Source organism: Polistes fuscatus, unplaced genomic scaffold (genome assembly GCF_010416935.1).
Source record: "Polistes fuscatus isolate 324 unplaced genomic scaffold, CU_Pfus_HIC Scaffold3, whole genome shotgun sequence".
Taxonomy (NCBI): Eukaryota; Metazoa; Arthropoda; class Insecta; order Hymenoptera; family Vespidae; genus Polistes; species Polistes fuscatus.
Genome location: NW_025113107.1, coordinates 8,169,647 through 8,189,034, shown reverse-complemented (window position 1 = coordinate 8,189,034; position 19,388 = coordinate 8,169,647). Strand labels below are relative to the sequence as shown.

At 29.5% G+C, this 19,388-nt stretch overlaps 1 protein-coding gene across 5 annotated transcripts in view; it reads right to left on the bottom strand.

The window, feature by feature from the left end:
* Positions 1-19,388, bottom strand: part of LOC122519699 (serine/threonine-protein phosphatase 2B catalytic subunit 2-like) — a 129,486-nt gene that overhangs the window by 24,542 nt on the left and 85,556 nt on the right. For all 5 annotated transcript variants that reach the window (XM_043639339.1, XM_043639341.1, XM_043639340.1 and 2 more), the window contains exons 5-6: positions 16,417-16,562; positions 258-397 (exon numbers count right to left, since the gene is read on the bottom strand). In XM_043639339.1, coding sequence (XP_043495274.1) covers positions 258-397; positions 16,417-16,562 — 286 coding nt within the window. The remainder of the gene's footprint in view (positions 1-257; positions 398-16,416; positions 16,563-19,388) is intronic.

Here is a 19,388-nt window from a genome sequence, read left to right as displayed (position 1 = left end):
CGCCACGAAAAACGTGGATGTCAAAGAGAATTAGAAAAGAGAAGGAACATCTGCGGAGAAAGCAAGAGGCTTTTCTCCTGAAGACAAAAAAAAATGAGTAATTTGAAAAATTGTTCGAGTTAAATTGTAAGAAAAAAGAAAAAGAAAGAAAGAAAAATAGCGAATTTTTCTTTATCGATAATATTGATTTTGTTCGTACGGAATTGTTAGAAAATTCTTTCGAAATTGTATATATATATAATATCTTGTATTCTCACCTGTAAAAGTATGAACAACCTCTGACGCTATTGTGAGAGAAGTGCTCCGCATTCTTCTCGTTGCCAAAGTCTTCTAATGGATCTGACCATAACAGATCGCACATTGGACCGAACGCTGGTGGTTCTTTGAACCTGTCCAACTGAAACAATAAATTCATGGAATTGTTTAGATCAAAGAAAAGTAAACATTGTTGGCTAGTTCATTAATATTAGTGTTCGTTATTAATTTCGTATCATTTACTGTAAATAATAATTAGAATTAATAGATATATATATATATATATATATATATATATATATATATATATATATATATTTTGTTTAATTTTATAATAATTGGATACAATAAAAAAACAATAGAAATAAAATAAATGTAATATCTGTCGTTAAAGTGATTATAATTATTAATACATTTGCGTGCGAATAATTATGACGGTAAAAATAATTCACGAAAAAATGTTGACAGTTTATATATTTTATGATTTATCATGTTATATAAATAACCTTAATGCATATATTTAAATAGTTAATTGAAATAAAAGAAGATATGGTGTGTATTATAATAATAAGCGAAGAAGATGGATTAAAATGAATGATATTCCTATGATGAATCGAAACATTAGAACATGTTAATATTGTCTTTGCGAAAAGTAATGATTATGGTTAATGGCGATAGAGTGAGACGATAACATATTGACAATATAATCGTTTGATTTGTGGCTTTTATAATTAACGTTATATAGCTCGACGATTTGACTAAAGTAGATTTATAAATGTGTCGTCATTACTTTGAGAGGATTATCAAACCACAAATCCGGTTTTCAATGGCAGTCATTGTGAATAGGTTGGTCCATTCGAATAATCCCCAGTCAATCTCTTGCGAAAACACAAATTCCATTTCAATACTTTTCATTTAAAAATGAAAAAAATAAAAAATGAAAGAAAGAAAGTAGAGTCACGTCTGTTATTACGAATCAATTATGATCCCTTATTTACTTAATCATTTTTATTTTCAATATTTTAATAACGATGAAAATGATATTCATTTATTATTATGATTGAAAAATTAATTTGTGTTCATTAAAGTTATATTTTTTTGAATATATTGAATTTATATTTCAATATTTCAGCAAAACAATGAGAATTTAAATTATTCCTGTGGGGGAAATAAAATGAATTTATTATATTTATTACAATTTATATTATCTAAAATATGAGACTTTAAATGTCAATATTTTAGCTAACAATGAAAATGATATCTTTCTTTTGTAAAAATTCATTTATTTATTACAATTCTCTATTCGGTAATATATATATAGGAATTTAAATGTTAATATTTAAACACCAATGAAAATTCTATTATTCTTGTATAAACATTTATTATTTATCAGATTTATACTCGCGAATATAAAATAACATTGTTAGTCACGCTGCGAAAATTATACTTTTCGGTTAAATATATATATATAGTCATTTAAAGTTTTACATTTTGACAGCTATGGAAAATTTTATCACTCTGGTGAGAATACAATATTTATCGAAGTTGTATTTTCAAATTTAGAATGAAAGAAAGAGAAAGAGAGGAGAGAGAGAAAGAGAGAGAGAGAGAGAGAGAGAGAGAGAAAGACAAACTATGATACTTTTCGTTTGGAAATTGTTTTCTTAAGAGTTTTATCAAAGAAATGTTACAACAAAGAAACATTCATTATAAATAGCGAGATTGAAGTCTAAGGGAAACGGAGAACCTAATTATTTACTTTACAAAAAACAAGAGAGAGAGAGAGAGAGAGAGATACTTTCGAGTTGTAGTTTTAGTTTATAAAGTATTCACGAAAGTCATCCTAGATTTATTCTGCGAGAATTTATTCTGTCGAGGATAGGAGAAAAGTTGATGAAATCGAAGGTCCGAGCGCCAAGTTTGTTAAAGAAAATGGAAGAATCGTGCTTTCATACGCGCATACGAACTTTTTGTCTCGAAATATAAAATTCAAAGAATTTTTCAAAGAGAAAAACGATGTACACATCATAAACTTCTAACGTATTATTTTAAAAATCAATTATCCTTCGTAGAAACTCACGTAAAAGTTCGTATTTTTTTTCTTTATACAAAATGTTGGTTTAAAATTGTCTTGAAAGAAAAGAAAAAAAAAAAAAAAAAAAAAAAACAAAGTCATTTAATTTTTATATCATTCTATAAGGATTTTGGACTTATACGTGTTAAATAAAATAAATTTAATGTTAAATAATATATAAATATAATAAATATAATTTTGTTCTTGTTTCTTATCAAATGAATGTAAGTTTGATCGAAAAAAAGAATAAAAATGGTCTTTATAATATAGAAAAGATGCCAATTTAAAAATATTGGCTTCCTTATTGTTCATTTGAAAATACAAAAGGGAACAAATCCTTTAGAAAATGTCGTCATTTTTGTAAGAAGAATATTGTTCTCGTAAATAGTTTGGAATTACTCTTCTTCGAGTACTTTGTTATCGTACATCTGAAATGTGTTCTCTTACGATCTCTTTCTCTCTCTTTCTCTTTTTACGTCTCTCTTGTAGACAAGAAGATAATTGGAAAATGTTAGAAACCAAAGATCCGACAATACGTTCTCACCTAACTCTTCCTTCGTTTCCTAGAAAGTTTAACTTTTTTCCTTCTTTTACTTCTCTTCTCATTTAATTTTAAATACATATAATTCGTAAATGTGTGTGCGTGCGTGCGTGCGTGTATATGTGTGATTCGTAGAAATGTAAGAATACTTTTTTAAATTAAATTAAATCTCATTTTCTAGACACCCCCCTCCCTCCCTCTGAGCACAAAGAACTATTTTGACAGACACGATAAAATGTTAATAAAATATTTCTCAAAAGATAAAAATAAATTATATACAAAAAATGAGCATTTCGCTTTTTCACTTAATTAAAGTTACTTACTCGTTTTATACGTTTTATCAGTGTAACGAGAGATAGAGATAATTTTATACAATTTTAAAATAATTGAAAAAATTATACAAATATTTGTACGCGTGTCAATATATGAATCATTGTACTTAAATAATTCATAATTATTGATGCTAAAGTACAAAAAAATAACATTTTCAAATGGAATATTACTCACATCCATTAAAAGTTATTTCCTATAATTATACATTAATATTAGTCTCGCTAGTAACTGTTATGAAATATGTATTTTTTCTTCTTTCAAACAAATTCAAATATTCCGCGTAAATAATTATTAATAACATTATCTTGCATACATACATAAATACCCACATATATATATTCATGTTAGAATTTCAATCGGAATAATCAGTCAAACAGTTATTTATTTGTCATCGAGAATCGGAATGAATTAAACGAGATTAGTGAGATTAGTTTGGGTCGTGGTCATAGTGCATGTCCATGAAACAAACGCATCATGTCAATCGTTAACGTTCTAACGATCTAACGCTCTAAACAAGGGCAGGTTTGAACGTCTGACGGGTTCATATAACAATGCTATAACAATGCTGGACATACCTAACGTGTTTACAACGCTTACTATACATGTTCTCTCTCTCTCTCTCTCTCTCTCTCTCTCTCTATCTCTATCTCTTTCTCTCTGTGCTTCTTTGTGTGAGAACGTTCGTGTGTTAGTGTGTGGATGAGTGAGTGGCTTCTAACGTTCTATAATTATCTTCTCTGCTGTTTACACGGATTCAAAAGCCGAAAACCTTCCCCTCCTTCCCTCCCCTCCCTCTCTTTCTCAATCTATCTATCTATCTATCTATCTATCTATCTATCTATCTAGTTATCTATCTATCTAACCAACTATTTCTCTCCCTCTAATTTCTCTTTCAACAAGAGGGATCTTCAAAGACGAGAGAATCGGGACGAAACAGCAAAGGAAAGTGCATCGGTAAGCTTTACTTTCGAACTTCTGGTTTGTACCTTTGTACCTAGCTACCCACCTACCTACCTAGCTATCTACTTAACTATCTACCACGATTATGGATACTACTACTTGCTTTTAAATCATTTAGGAAATCTTCTTCTTTTGACTCTCTCTATTCAAAGGGAGAATATTCCTTTCCCTATTCATTCTTCTCCACGCATCATACTAAGGAATTTCTAAACAGAAATTTATTACATTTCTTTTTTTTAAGTTATACTTCTTTTGGCGCGTTGGGGAAAATGTAATGGGGAGTGATTTTGTTTCGAGCGTCTGGAAAAACGACACCATGAAGTTTGTCAGTATTTACGACGCGCGGCAAAACGATTTCAAGTATACGGCATGAAGTTGTCTTCTTTTCTTCTTCCCCTTTTTTCTCAAGCGGGTCACCCAATCCAAATACTAATCGTACTCAGCGCTGCTTTACTTAAATGATCGAAGCGAGAACTAATGCTGTAACCGCGCCATGGCTGTTGGCGCGTCAAGTAATTCGATATATTTCTCTTATATTTATACTGATATCTATATTTCATATTTCTTTTTCTTTTTTTATTCTTTCTTATATATATATATAATAATTATTATTTTTTTTTAAGTTATTTTTTTCTTTGAAGTTTTTTTTTGAAGTTATTTTTGAGGTTATTGAGGTTATGTTTGTTTTGGTACGGCAAAGAAGTATAATTTCTTACGTGCGTACGTAAGTACACACACCAGTTTTTTTTTTTTTTTATGATAGAATCATTTCCTGATCTATCGTAACCATTAATTACAACAGGACACCCTATATATATATAGAGAGAGATTGCTTTCTCTCTTTTCCTCGAGAAAATTTCCATGTCTTTTTTTTTACTGCACGAGAAGGAATGAAAGAATGAAGCGATTCCAGAAAGAATTGTTGCTTGCGACAGGAGAAATCGAGAAATCGAGAAAGAGGGAGAGAAATAAAAAAAGGAAGATGGTGGTACACGTTTTATGGCAAATCGATAGAAATAGCACTTTTTGAAAAGCTTTACCCGATAACTTTTATACTGCGAGTCGATCAAGAATTTATGACAAAGAGCGAAAAAGAGAGGGGGGAGGGGAAGGGGGAGGGGGAGGGGAGGGGAAAGTTGGAAAAAAAAAAGGTAAGGGTAGCACGTTTTCATGGACCCGTTGAAAAAGCCTCATCCACCAATAAGTTTTTCGAATAAAACGGGGAATATCGGTCTATCAAGGGGACCCCCATAAAATAACTTATGTGGGTCAACATACTTAGTTGCCCTATGACGACAGGGAATAGGAAATAACGACGAGATAACCTTATGCTTTTTTTCTCTTCTTAATTCTTTTATTATTATTGTTATTATTATTATTATTATTATTATTATTATTTTTATAAATCAAAATAATATTATATCCAAAGATCGTAATGTTCATTTGTTCGAATTAACGGAGAAAGGAAATACAATTAAGAATCGAAATAAAAGCGATTGCGTAATCAGTAAATTGGACAGCAAGAGAAAAAGAGAAGATGAGAAAAGAAATAGATAGATAAAGAGAGAGAGAGAGAGAGAGAGAGAGAGAGAGAGAAAGAGAATGTGAAAACGGAGTTAGATTTTGTACGAAGAGAATGTAATTTAAAGCGATGTCTAACAGCTCATCTGCTTAATGGCCACGTTTCCTTTATCTTCCTAACATTCTCTCAATCTCGCATGGATTACAATAAAAAAATTAAAAAAAAAAATAATCTCACATTTTCCAATCTCCTTTTCAAAAGGATATTCTAAGCAGACTCATTCCGAGATTAGTAATTTCTCTCGCGGTAAGGAAAAGAAATCTCGAATAGGGAATTTTAAGAAATATGAAAGTAATTAGAAGAAAGTATATGCATGGAAAGTACGTGCACGTGTACGTGTACGTGTAAATGTAAAAGGAGAAATGAGAATATCACTATTGCGATTAAACTGTTACGGCATTTTAAATTCCAATTATTGATAAAACGATACGAGAATGTTTAGAAAAGTATTGAGGAATTTATTTAACGAGTTTTAAATTGTTAAATATTTATCGTGTAATCGAAAAGAAGATACTGGGGAAAATATTTATCGATTATCCTATTTTCAATTTTGCAAACATAAATTTGTTAGATCGCAATTTTAAGATATAACAATTTTTAAATTAATTAAAAAAAGACAAAAAGTAATAAAGAAAATTATATATATATATTGTTGATCGATAATGGAGACAAATTATGTATAAGTATGATTAAGAATAAATTAAACGAGAGTAAGTGCATAAACCGTATCCGTCTCATTAAAATTCCGCTCGGTAAGTTCTAACGATCAAGTGCACACTGCACACGTACGATATAATAAGTGGGTCTAACGTTTCAAAATAGCCAGTTGGAATTTATTTTACTTGGTATCGTTTGCGAATATCTAATCGTGGTCATTATTTCTTAACGGACACTTCAACTAAATATATATATATAATAATATTTTATAATACGTATAAATATAGGGTGTGTCTCGGTATTTTTTTTTTTCTATAAAATTTCACCATAATATTTTTTTCAATTTAGCATCAACGCGTAAAAGTACATCATCATCAACAACAACACAACACAACACAACACAACAACAACAACAACAACAACAACAACAACAACAACAGCACTACATCGATGCTCGATTTTATTAGAAATATCAATTAATGAGCAAGCAATTTAATTAGCCGCTAAAGTGCTCGCCGCAAATGCTCAATTTGCCAATTGCAATATTCCTGCATCGAACAATGAGAGATCGCACAAATTCATATACCTTCTAAAATCGAAATTCATCGATAAAGAGCAATTCCAATCGACACGCATACGTATATGCACACACGTGCATACGTAGCTGTGTTTTGATTTCCATGTAATGCGATTTTCTATGAGTTATCGACAAAACAATCTCAGATATATATAACGAAGAATAAACGATGATTAATTGATTCCCAACATATTCTCTTTATAATTAAACAAATTGTAATTATTCATAATTAATTGATTTATGAAAATGAATTCATTTAATAAGTTTAATTAGTTTTAATATTTTTCGAAAAGGTATTTAATTACAGGAGTATTACTATCGTTTCATATTTTCACGTGTAAATTCATATAGCGCAATGAAAGATATGTTCGAAGAACATTTAATACATATTTTATATCAAAATAAATAAAATATTTCTCAAAGAAAATTTCTGACACGTTTTGGCTAATTTAAAAATATAATCTATCGGATTAGCCCAATTTTGAACTATGAAATAATACTAATTCTCACATTATTTATCGGCCAATCTAACAAATAAATAAATAATGAAAACGTAATTTTCAATATATTTTCTCTATCCATCATCTCTCTTTTTATTTCGAGCACTCAATAATTAATAATCAATTATATTATATGAAAATAATGATTAATTTATTCATTTAACAACGAATTCATTTCAAATATTTATATGCGCACGCATACCGTATTAATATTTAGACGAAAAACAACACAACTAAATTGAAAAGAACGAAATATTATGAATATTAAAAATTTAAAAATGGTATAAACAAACAAAATAAATAAATGGAAAGAATAAATAAGAATAAGGAATGAAACATAATAACAACAGTAACGAGAGAGAAAACAAAAGAAATGGCGTGAATTATCTCGCATATTATAATAATAAAACATTTCCATGGGAGATCTTATTTATCCACGAGTATCTTTAACGATATAAGCCCGATGATATAGAGATATGAGATATGAACAGGGTTGATGGGTAGAAGAGGTTGAGGAATCAAGGGAGGTTAGAAGGGTGCAAGGACGTTGTTACTGTTTCCTGACCCTTTCTCAACGTTGCCATTTGGTATTCATATCGTTTAAGCACACTTGCAGAACCCGTTCTTATGTGGTAGAACTATGTGGAATAATACATGACACAAGTAAATGGGGATGGGGTGGGGTGGGGTGAAATACAGGGGGATAGGGAGGGATAGTGGTTGTAAGGGAAGAAAGTGGGGGTTACCTAGAAGTGTGCCTATGAAACCACCCTCTCATAAATATTGCATACTTCATGACATCCCTCAGGTCTCCTTCTTTCCTACCGTAAAAGAAGCTTTACCTTTCGAGTTTCTTCGTAAAATCCATACGTTTGAAGATTTATATCTTCATCTTTTTCTTTCTCTCTCTCCCTTTTTATACAATATATACATATATACATATATATTAAAATGAATATAAATATATATGTACATATATTCATTATTTTTATATTATTTTTGTAATCCACTTCTGCTGATATAATTAATCATTTTTTACGAATGTATCCAATTATGTGATACAAACGAGAATTTAGTTAATAATTATTAACAATATCTATATAATAATATATTTTATTATTTATATAATCGTGACAGTGTGGACAAAGTTAAAAAATGGACAAAAGTTAATTCATTGATTTATTTTCCATTGATACGATTTGTATTATAAAATAAATATTGTTAAAAGAATTTGGTCAATTTTTAAATTAATTGTTAGACTTCGTTGTTATAATTATCGGTGCAATTATGTTTACTGGGTTAAAAGAGAAGTATCCGTTATATTTGATTCCCTTCGAGTGAAACCTTTATTAATTATTATCAAATTGTTAATTAGAACCTAAGTTATTATTATTATTATCATTTTCTCATTAGTTTCGTCGAGTGATACTGAATTTAATTCAGTAAATGGCAATATGATTATACACTGTTTTAAAACATGATTTCTATTCTAAAAGAATAAAAAAAAAAGAACAGTTTCATTATTTATTTCTACGTAATTTAACTCTTTCATGCATTTTATATTAATATATACACTAATATAAAATTATATATATAATTATATATAATATATACATTAATATAAAATTTTTATATATATATATATATATGTATATTCTCTCTCTTGTAATTATTATTTTATATTGAATGAAATGCTTTTAAATATATGAAAATATTAGTTATTAATTTGAAAATGTGTCTGCACAAATAATTAATACAATAAGTCAATAACGTTAAAATGTTATCGTAAGCTCTCCGCATTAACAATAATAATGATAATAAAACATAAAATGCATATAGTTTATAATGCATAAATAATTTTAAATTATTCGAGCATCAATAAATATGTTAAATTTGCGAGAACGATCATGCGCATATTATTATCGAAATTGTTCTCTTTTATGAACTTTTAAATATTATGTATTTTCTACGATAATTTAAACGAAAAGTTTTAAGAAATAATAATAAACATTATTTTATTGAAAATAGAAGTGAGTAACCGAAATGAAATATTGTTTCTATGTTAGGTTTCAAACTTTTCAATCTATTGACGTATATTGTAAAAAATAACAAACCTAATTAGAAACTTTGAGCGTCATAAAAAATAAAAGTAATCGAGTTTAACAAATTATTTAACAATTTTTGAATTAATAATAAATATATATGTAGTGTGTGGACGTGTGAAGTTTCTTGGGTAAATTCTTTTTTTCCTGGTCAAAGAATATTTTCTCAAAAGTCTATAAATCTATCTATAATATCAGTCGACCTATCTATAATATATCTCTTTCTCCTTTTTCTTTTTTTTTTTCTTTTTTTTTTCACTTTTCAACGAATAAGAAAGTCCAGCCTTTTGGAAAAGTGACCAATGACGGAAATGGGTTAACCGTTCGCTCGTATAAGGCAAGAGCAATAGCTCGTTATCTGCTCGAATGGACAAAAGTATCTTCGAGACGAGATATATCGTGGTCCAGACTCCATTATTAAAGTTCCATCAAAAGTTTAATCTCACGTGCGTCCATTATTTATTTTATATGTATATATAATAATATAAAAATATATATAAAAAAAAATAATAATATATTATTTATAAATATAATATATATGTATATTAATTGTGTGTGTGTGTGTGATTTTCTTAACATTTAATATTTCAACGAAGCATTTGAAAATAAATCGATATTAACACCTCAACTACGAATGACGAAATTGAATACTGTTATCTGCTACGCAATATGTGCTAAGTAATCGTCATTACCTTTTTCAGTTGCAGAATTTTCTATTTTTATATGAAATTATGTTGCGAAATATGTATATATTTCAATGGACACCTTATACTTTATATAATATTGTAATATAATAAATAATATTAACGATATAAAGGTAAGATAATAATATAACGAAAAAAAGTAATTAAAAATGATATAATATAAATATTAAAAAGTAAAGAAAGATAAATGAACAATGTGCAGTTTAAAAAGAAAGTTAGTAAAATCTTGAAAAGAAACCATCGGGGTGAGCCCCCACATGGTAATCAACGTGTTAAGACTGTTATCTCGGTCTTTCGTGAGCTTTGATCACGTCACGCAGCACGTATGCACGTGTAGCCTTTTCGTGAAATAGAAAGAGTGAGAAAGAGAGAGAGAGAGAGAGAGAGAAAGTGTACAAGGCGATCAAGTTAATAGCTTTGCGATAGCACGAACTTGGGTCTATTTAAAGCACAGTTTCTGCATAGTATAAGCCTTCCATCGGTCGCATAAATCGCATCGTTTCTTCTGATAAAACGCACGCGTTCTGTAATAACGCGTTCGACATACCCTCGAATACATAGATATTTTATACAAACACATCTACACAAGATCCCATAAATGCATATGTTACACACATATACGATAAAATGTGGAACAACCAATGAAAAAAGTGGATGCTATGTATTGAAATAATTCGATTAAAAGGAGTATCAATTTTATCTTTGAAGCATAGTTTTTGTAAGAAAATCCTGTCTCTGAAAATAATTAATTGAAATATCTTCTATTTCTACAATAAATTAATATGATAATTACATATGTAAAGTATTATACTTAATAAATTTCTGTTATGTTTTTTTTTTTCTTTTTATTACCTTCTCGTCTGAATCGAGATTATTTGTAAATCGTTGTTTATAATATCTCAGTAACTCCAGTTACGTTCTTGTCCACGATTCGACTGATAGAGACAAACTAAACGTAGAAGAGATAAATCACACGACTGAAGACCAAATGTAAACATTACAGATGTATACGGAACCGTTAATGAAAGAAAATGTTCTCTCTCTCTCTCTCTCTGTGTGTGTATGTATTTCATCGAAAAAAAAAAAGGAAAAAAAAACGAGATTTCAAATGAACAAACTTTATACTCTTTTCATTCGAGTTATTTTTACATGTAAAATTATCCTCAGCTTGATTGTATGTATCTAGTTTTTAGATAATGCCCAATTTATGTATGTTACAAAAATAATTAATCAACACGAACACGTTGGATGGATTAAAAAACTTGACAATGAAACAAGTATTTCGGTCTAATTCATTTTTATTTAAATCATTGTAAATCATTATTCTCCTTTTCAATATTTAACAATTTTCAATGTATTATCGTGTACGAAATTATCGATAAGTCAAAACCTTTAATTACACTTTTAGATTTTACAAAATAGTATCCACGAAATATTTTCAATAATAAAAGATTTGCTTTTTCGTTTCATAATAAAATTATAATAAACGTAGATTATCGGAGCAAAGCTTTTTGGGGATATGATGCTTTTAATACAACTCTACTATTACTACTATTACTATCGTAGAATTTGGATTTGCAATTTGTACGATTCGCCTCAGGTTGAGTTTTTCAATTCTACGTGAATAACATCCGGCCCCGATATATATCTACCGCTTCCAGAAATTATTTATCCGGTCGTCGCGAAAGAGAAAGAGAAAAATAACGAAAAAGAGAGAGAGAGAGAGAGAGAGAGAGAGTGAGAGAGAGGAAAACCTCAGAGGGAAGTTCTTTTACCTCAAAATATGATTTTTTCTCTCTCTCATCGTTATTCCGCTCACTCGTTCTTCTCAATCAAAAATATAACATAAAGCGTATCATTTATTTCTTTTTTTTTCTTTTTTAATTATTAACATACAAGCATACTACCATAAGAAAGATACCTATGATGTATATTTTCTAGTCTTCTTTTTTATTTATAAATTACGTATATACGTGTATGAGTATATGAATCGTATGACTTATTATTAACGAGTACTTTACGAGAATAAGAAAATTCTTTTTCTATCGGAAAAATTGATTATTCGAACAATCGTAAACGTATGAGGAGGCAAGAAGAACGATAGAATATGGTTATGGTATTCGCGAATCGAAATATTCTGATAAAGAAAGAGAGAATAAAACAAAACTATAGACCGGATACGTTGCATACAGATATATATATATAGATGTATGTATGAATTTGTACACATGCATGTATCAGTTGCTGAAATGTTTTCCATCGTTCTCGTCTCGTTTCAATCTCATCTTTATTTCGACTATTTCAGAACGAATATTTATATATACAATGTGTCCCGAAGTTTACCAACTAAATTGGGAGAACATATTCTACTACAAATGAAACAAGATCAAAAAAAAAAGTTATTCGGTTAGAAACGCTTTACAAAGAAATTATTAACAAATGAAATTGAAATACGCATTGGCAGATTTCTCTCTATAGAACGGTACTATTAAATTTATAAATATTCATTTTCAATTACGCAATTGGGATTTATTTAGACTTTCATTTTTATTTGCTTATAACTTTGCAATAAAGCATTTTTATTTAAATATCAGGTAACACCTTTTTTCTTATTACCACTTGTAGAATATGTTTTCGTCATTTGATCGGTAAACCTCGGAACACCCAGTATATACATATATATGTATGAACGTAGTACATATGTATATGTATAAGAGCAACGCAAAATAAAAATGTTAGATATTTGTGCACTCGACGAAGAGATGACATTTTCGTGTTATCACGAAACAGGATTTTCGATACACATAGATATATTTTAAGTTGAAATTGGCCAAAGAATTCCAACTACGATTTTCTATCTTTTTATTTTTCCTTCTCTCTCTCTCTCTCTCTCTCTTTCTCTTTTATGTGTTCTTATATCTTCTTTTTTTCATTTCACAAAATTACACTACATTTTGACCGAAATAAGAATAATCTAATAATTCGTTCCCGAAAAAAATTTATGGAAAAAATAAGAAAGAAAAGAAAACGCAAAATTTGATGAGATGCAATTATAAAAGGATAAAAAAAAAACTGGTGTGTGTACTTATGTACGCACGTAAGAAGTTATACTTCTTTGCTGTACCAAAACGAATATAACCTCAATAACCTCAAAAATAACTTCAAAAAAAACTTCAAAGAAAAAAAATAACTTAAAAAAAATAATTATTATTATTATTATTATATATATATATAAGAAAGAATAAAAAAAAGAAAAAGAAAATATGAAAATATAGATATCAGTCCACACTAAATATAAGAGAGATATATCGAATTAATTCACGCGTCAACAGTCATGGCGCGGTTACAGCATTAGTTCTCGCTTCGATCATTTAAGTAAAGCAGCGCTGAGTACGATTAGTATTTGGATGGGTGACCCGCTTGAGAAAAAAAGGGGAAGAAGAAGAGAAGACAACTTCATGCCGTATACTTGAAATCGCTTTGCCGCGCGTCGTAAATATCGACAAACTTCATGGTGTCGTTTTTCCAGACGCTCGGAACAAAATCACTCCCCATTACATTTTTCCCAACGCGCCAAAAGAAGTATAACTTCAAAAAAAGAAGAAAACAGAAAATATGACATAAGATTTTCTACGAATGAAATGAATCGGAAAATCTCGTTTGTATCAGCTGTTACTTTTTCTTCTTCTTCCTCCGAATGAATGAATGATTGAATGAATGAATGAATGAATGAATGAATGAATGAATGAATGAATGAATGAATGAATGAATGAATGAAGAAATGAACGAGTGAACGAACGAAAATAGAGATTATTCGATTTTCCAGAGATCGCGATAATAAGATGAATAATTTTATGAGAACAAAATGTAATTGTTAAATTGTTTAAAAAATATACTCATTAGATTTCTCAGATTTTATTCACATTTAAATTCCTTCTTAAAAAACTCGAGATTTGGAAATGTCGATAATATTTCGATTGTAGTGTACGACAAAACTTGAATTAAAAAACAAAATTACAATTAGTATAAACAAGATTATTTTCTATTCGTATCATCGTGATCTAGTTTGTTAAAATTGATCCCTGATAGGAACGTATTATTACAATACATACATTTATAAGTTGAAAATCTTTCCTTGTCAAGAGGAGGACACATCATAATCTATAAATTCATACATTCCAATAGAAAGTTATACTCTACTTCCTTCGGTTCTTTGTATTATATCTTACATCTCTTGAAAGGAAATAGAAGAATTTCTATAAAAGATGTTCCTTGTACCAACCAGAGATATCTCAAGAGAATAAACCGAGAGAACAAGAAGACTAAGAAAGGAAAAGGGAGATAGATAGAGATAAAGAGAAACGGAGAGAGAGAAAAGAAAGAGGGGGGGGAATAGAGAAGATTTAAAGGGTTACGTTTAGCAGGGAAAACGCGATAAGCTAAAACGCGTGACCACAAGAGCAAGGGAAAATGGGTTAATGGTGGTCCTAAAATGATTCGCTGCGATGGTCAAATCTGGCAACCGCAACAAATGGAAACTCGTACTCATTTCGTCGCTCGTTCATACAAATTAAAGCTGAACACACACACAGACACACACGCGAAAGAGAGAAGACGGGGGGAGGGAGGAGGTGGTAGGGAATACCGGGTGTTCGCCAATGATGAACAACATTTCTATGCGCAATAATTTTTTTTCTCCCCCTATTCGACGATATCAGTTCATGGTATTTGGTTTTCTTTTTTTACTTCTAAATAAGTAAATACGTTAAAGTTATATTTTATATATAATATATTATTTTCTATTTAAAGAAAAAAATCAATCGAGGAAGGGGTTCCCTGAATGAAAAATATTCATTTCGATCGGTTCGGGTAATTTTATTTGGAAAATATTGTCCATCATTTATGAACACCCTGTAGATGTCCCCGATCGATAGAGCAGGTGGCAGCACGTCGTGTTACCTGGTTAGCTTCCGGTACTCTACCAACGATCAGAATCCAATGACACTCGGCTTTGATTGAACGTTCGAAGGCTAGATCGTTCTGGAAGCTTCCCTGTTATCGAACACGATGAAATATCGGACAGGAAGTTCAATTTCAAAGGATTTACAGACACGCACACACTGATAGGATACACACAACATCAAAATAAGAATGGCAGAACAAACACACAAGAAAATCTGTTCCGTTTGATACGATAAGCTTTCTTATCGCGATTATCCTCATGGATCAAGTTTAATCGTTTCTAATTAACAAACATTTTGTTTCTCTCGCGTTATCTTTCTGAGAATTTAAATAAACTTATATAAAAACTTAGGAAAATTGTATACTTCAACGAGTACGTCGTCGTCGAGAATCGAAAAATGTATTTTTTTTTTTTTTGAGAATTATCGAAATAATCCGTTGAATTATTAAACGACCATTGTTAAAATTAAAACGAAAAATAAAATATCTTCGAATATAAATTTAATTAATTTCAAATACACACACACACACACACACACCGAGAATTGGTTATTTTCCGAACAACTTGATCCAGCTGTTTGTATTGTGTTCGGCTTTAAAAAGATCATATTGTTTCACTTTAATCTCTCTTTTTAATTAGGATTAATAAAACTTTAGATAAACATCAGCGTTCTGTTCTCTGTAGAATGAGAGAGACAACAACAAAAATGCGATGATACTTTTTTCTTTTTTTTTTTGTTCTCGTCGAATTGTTCTGTTTCATTTTGTTATTCTTTATAACTTGTAATCTCTTATAGAACAATGTCGTTCAATAAAGCTGAAAAGACAATCTAAGTCCATTGTACGTAGAGAATTTCCAGATAACTTTTACGGACAATGCTTGGACTCAGTTTAATCCGTTCCCAAGCGTGTTAACCTGTTTTCTACGGCCATTTCGGAGATGTCAGTTAGTGATTACCAGAGATTATTATGTGATCTTACCCTAGGTATGAAAACTTTTTTTCATTACGTAATGTTTTAAAAAGAAAGAGAGAGAGAGATGGAAGGAAAAGAGGATTTAAAAAATTTCGTTAAAAATAATCTTATCGTAATTTTAAATTTAAAATTTTTTGTTGAAAAAAATATTTCAAACAATTACGAATGAAAAATAAGATTAAGTAACAACTCACTTTACGTATGTCGTCCAAATTGTGAATTTCCGGTGATAATCCGCCGTGTACACACAGGAACTGCTGGTTCATAAGCGCTGCTAATGGTAAACAATCAAAAGCATCCATACACGCATCGTACACCCTTTCTGAATACTTTATTTTACCTGAAAAAACAAAGTAACATAAATTATAAGTATCGTTTAACTTTCTTTTTTTCTTTTTTTTGTTTTATTTTGTTTTTTATTTACATGTAGAATTTTGTTGATAGAAAAATTATGATATACAATCATTGATCATCTTAAGTCATATTTAATATTAATATATTGCAATCTCTCTCTTACAAATCATATTAATAAATAGAAATTATAACTTTTTCATTTATAAAAATGTTTATAAAAAAAAAAAAAAACATATTATATTGAACGAACAATAAGAAAATAATCGTTGAAAGAATATTGTTTCTCACGACATATTGCGTTTACTCATATTACATATAAAAAAAAAAGAAAAAGAAAAAACCTTAAAATATACGTATTATAAATTTCGATTCTCGCTTAATCGTATGTATTTTTAAAAAAGGGTTAACATATAAAGTATATTCACCGAGCACTTGGCTCACCCTTCTCGCGATAATGAAAAGAATGTAGGTCAATCGATAATCGATAGACGTAAATAAAGTCTTGTCTTTCGGTTAATTCGCCGTTTTGTTGCTTAATTGAGATATCAATTAAAGCTGGTAATGAGTATAACTGTAATTATAAGGGATGTCGTAATTGGGCTACCATACTTGTGCTACCATCTTACCTTGTTGATCTAAAGATTGAATCTTCATGTATACATAAGTAGTAGATACATAAGTTTATAGGTAAATGGATTAATCTATCTATGTATTATGTATATCTATGTAAGTATATATTATATAGATATATATATATAGGAATTCCAGAATGTAGAAACGTATGGAATATTATTAGATTATTGGATCACGTGAACACAACAACAACGTATCAATCAACGATTAAAACTAATAATTGAGGAAAGTAAATTCACTTGTTTTAAATTATAAACGAAATTAATTAATTATATTATTGCAATATTACATTAAAATAGATGCGTAATAAACAATTACAATATACTATTAATTATATTAGTATTTTTTTTTGCACAAAAAATAAAAAGAAAGATTAATGTCAGTAACAGAAACGTTTCCCATTTTTAACTTGCAAACTTCGTAATGACTTTTATTAAATGAATATTTAAGAATCGTTTCGATTGTAGGGTGTCTGAATTTACACGAGGGTGAGAAAGAAAATTAAGGGAGATAAAAAACAAGACAAAAGAAAATTCATCTTCTTTATCTTGTTCTCTCTCTCTCTTTCTCTCTCTTTGATATTAGATTCGAGAGAACATCTATTTTATGGTTCGTATTGAGATGGAAAAAGAATGAGAGAGACGGACAAGCTGTTCCAGCATTTTCTTTAACTGACGTAAGAAAAGTATGTCTTGTCAATAAAGGGGAAAAAGTAAAAAAGGGAAATAAAACGAGAGAAAGAGAGAGAGAGAGAGAAAGAGAACAGACAACTATAGTAAAATAAAAATTTGTCGGTAGTAAATTCGAGCAAATTGATGCTGAGATATCTCGAAATTCTTTTTAGAAATCTAGGAAATGAACATTTTTTTTTTCTTTTTTCTTTTTACTTTGCAAACTAGATATTCTTTAAAAATTTACTGAAAGAGAGAGAGAGAGAGAGAGAGAAAGAGTTAGTATAAATGTTAATGTGTCTGTGTGTAGTTAATATACGTTTCGCGTATCCTCTATACGAATCAAGTCTATTTTTCTTTTACTTCGAAAACCAGATATGCTTTAAAAAGAGGAAGAAAAAAAGAGAGAGAGAGAGAGAGAGAGAGAGAGAAGTGTCTGTGTGTATGCGTTTCATGTATTCTCGATACGTGTCAAATGAACTGCAGTATTACAAGCAATGATAACTGGGGCGTATAAACTGTAGTTAGAAGGAGAAAGAGAGAATAAAAAAAAAGAAAAAAAAAAGAGACAGAAAAAAGCTCGAGCTTTAAACTCATCTCCTCCTCTCGCCCCTTTTTTTCCCATTTCCTATTTTCCTATTTCTCTCTCTCTCTCTCTCTCTCTCTTTTTATAGCCACTACCCCAAAGTTTTTTTTAGTCTCGTTAGTCAGTCAGTTGAACGACGAATGTAAATCGATGTGACGTTAAATGATGATTAAAAGCGAGTGTCGTAGAATCCTAAGGTGCCGGGGGTTGGTTTTTGCGGTTATCGCAGTTTTTGAAGATTCGAGTTTAAGAAATCAGGTCAAAAGCTCCGACTTTTTTCTCGACTTTTTCTGACTACTCTACTTCTACTACTACTATTACTACCACTAGTATTAATATTATACAGTTAAAACTCGAACGACAACTTAAATAGATATGTATGAGTTTGGATGTTAACTGGTAATTTTCTATGTATAAATCTCAGCCATGATTTTTCTGGTTGCTTTTCAACAAATATAAATTACAAATTTGTCGATCATTGATTTACTTGTTTACTTATTACAAAATACAATTTTGTATGAGTGTAATTATAAGTATTGTATGAAGTTGTAACAAAATATTGTAACTATCTTTTGTTTAATAATTATTTCGCGATTTTTGGATTCATAATCGATCGTTCCATATTATATATTCGATGATGTTCGCAACTCCGTCTGCTTAATATTTATTAAAAAGAAACCACTTATTTTTGTACGGGAACGCAGAGTAGATTATTATTTATCTATTGATTACATTTCGTTTGAATTATTTTTAAAAGGGAAATGTAAAAGAAAACAAAACAAAAAAGTATAAGTTTAATATTAGACAACTTTTGTAATTATTGGCAACTGATATTGAAAAATTCTTTCGTTAGTTTGCACAAAAATATGCAAATAAAACCGACAAATAGACAGACAGACAGAGAGAGAGAGAGAGGGAGAGA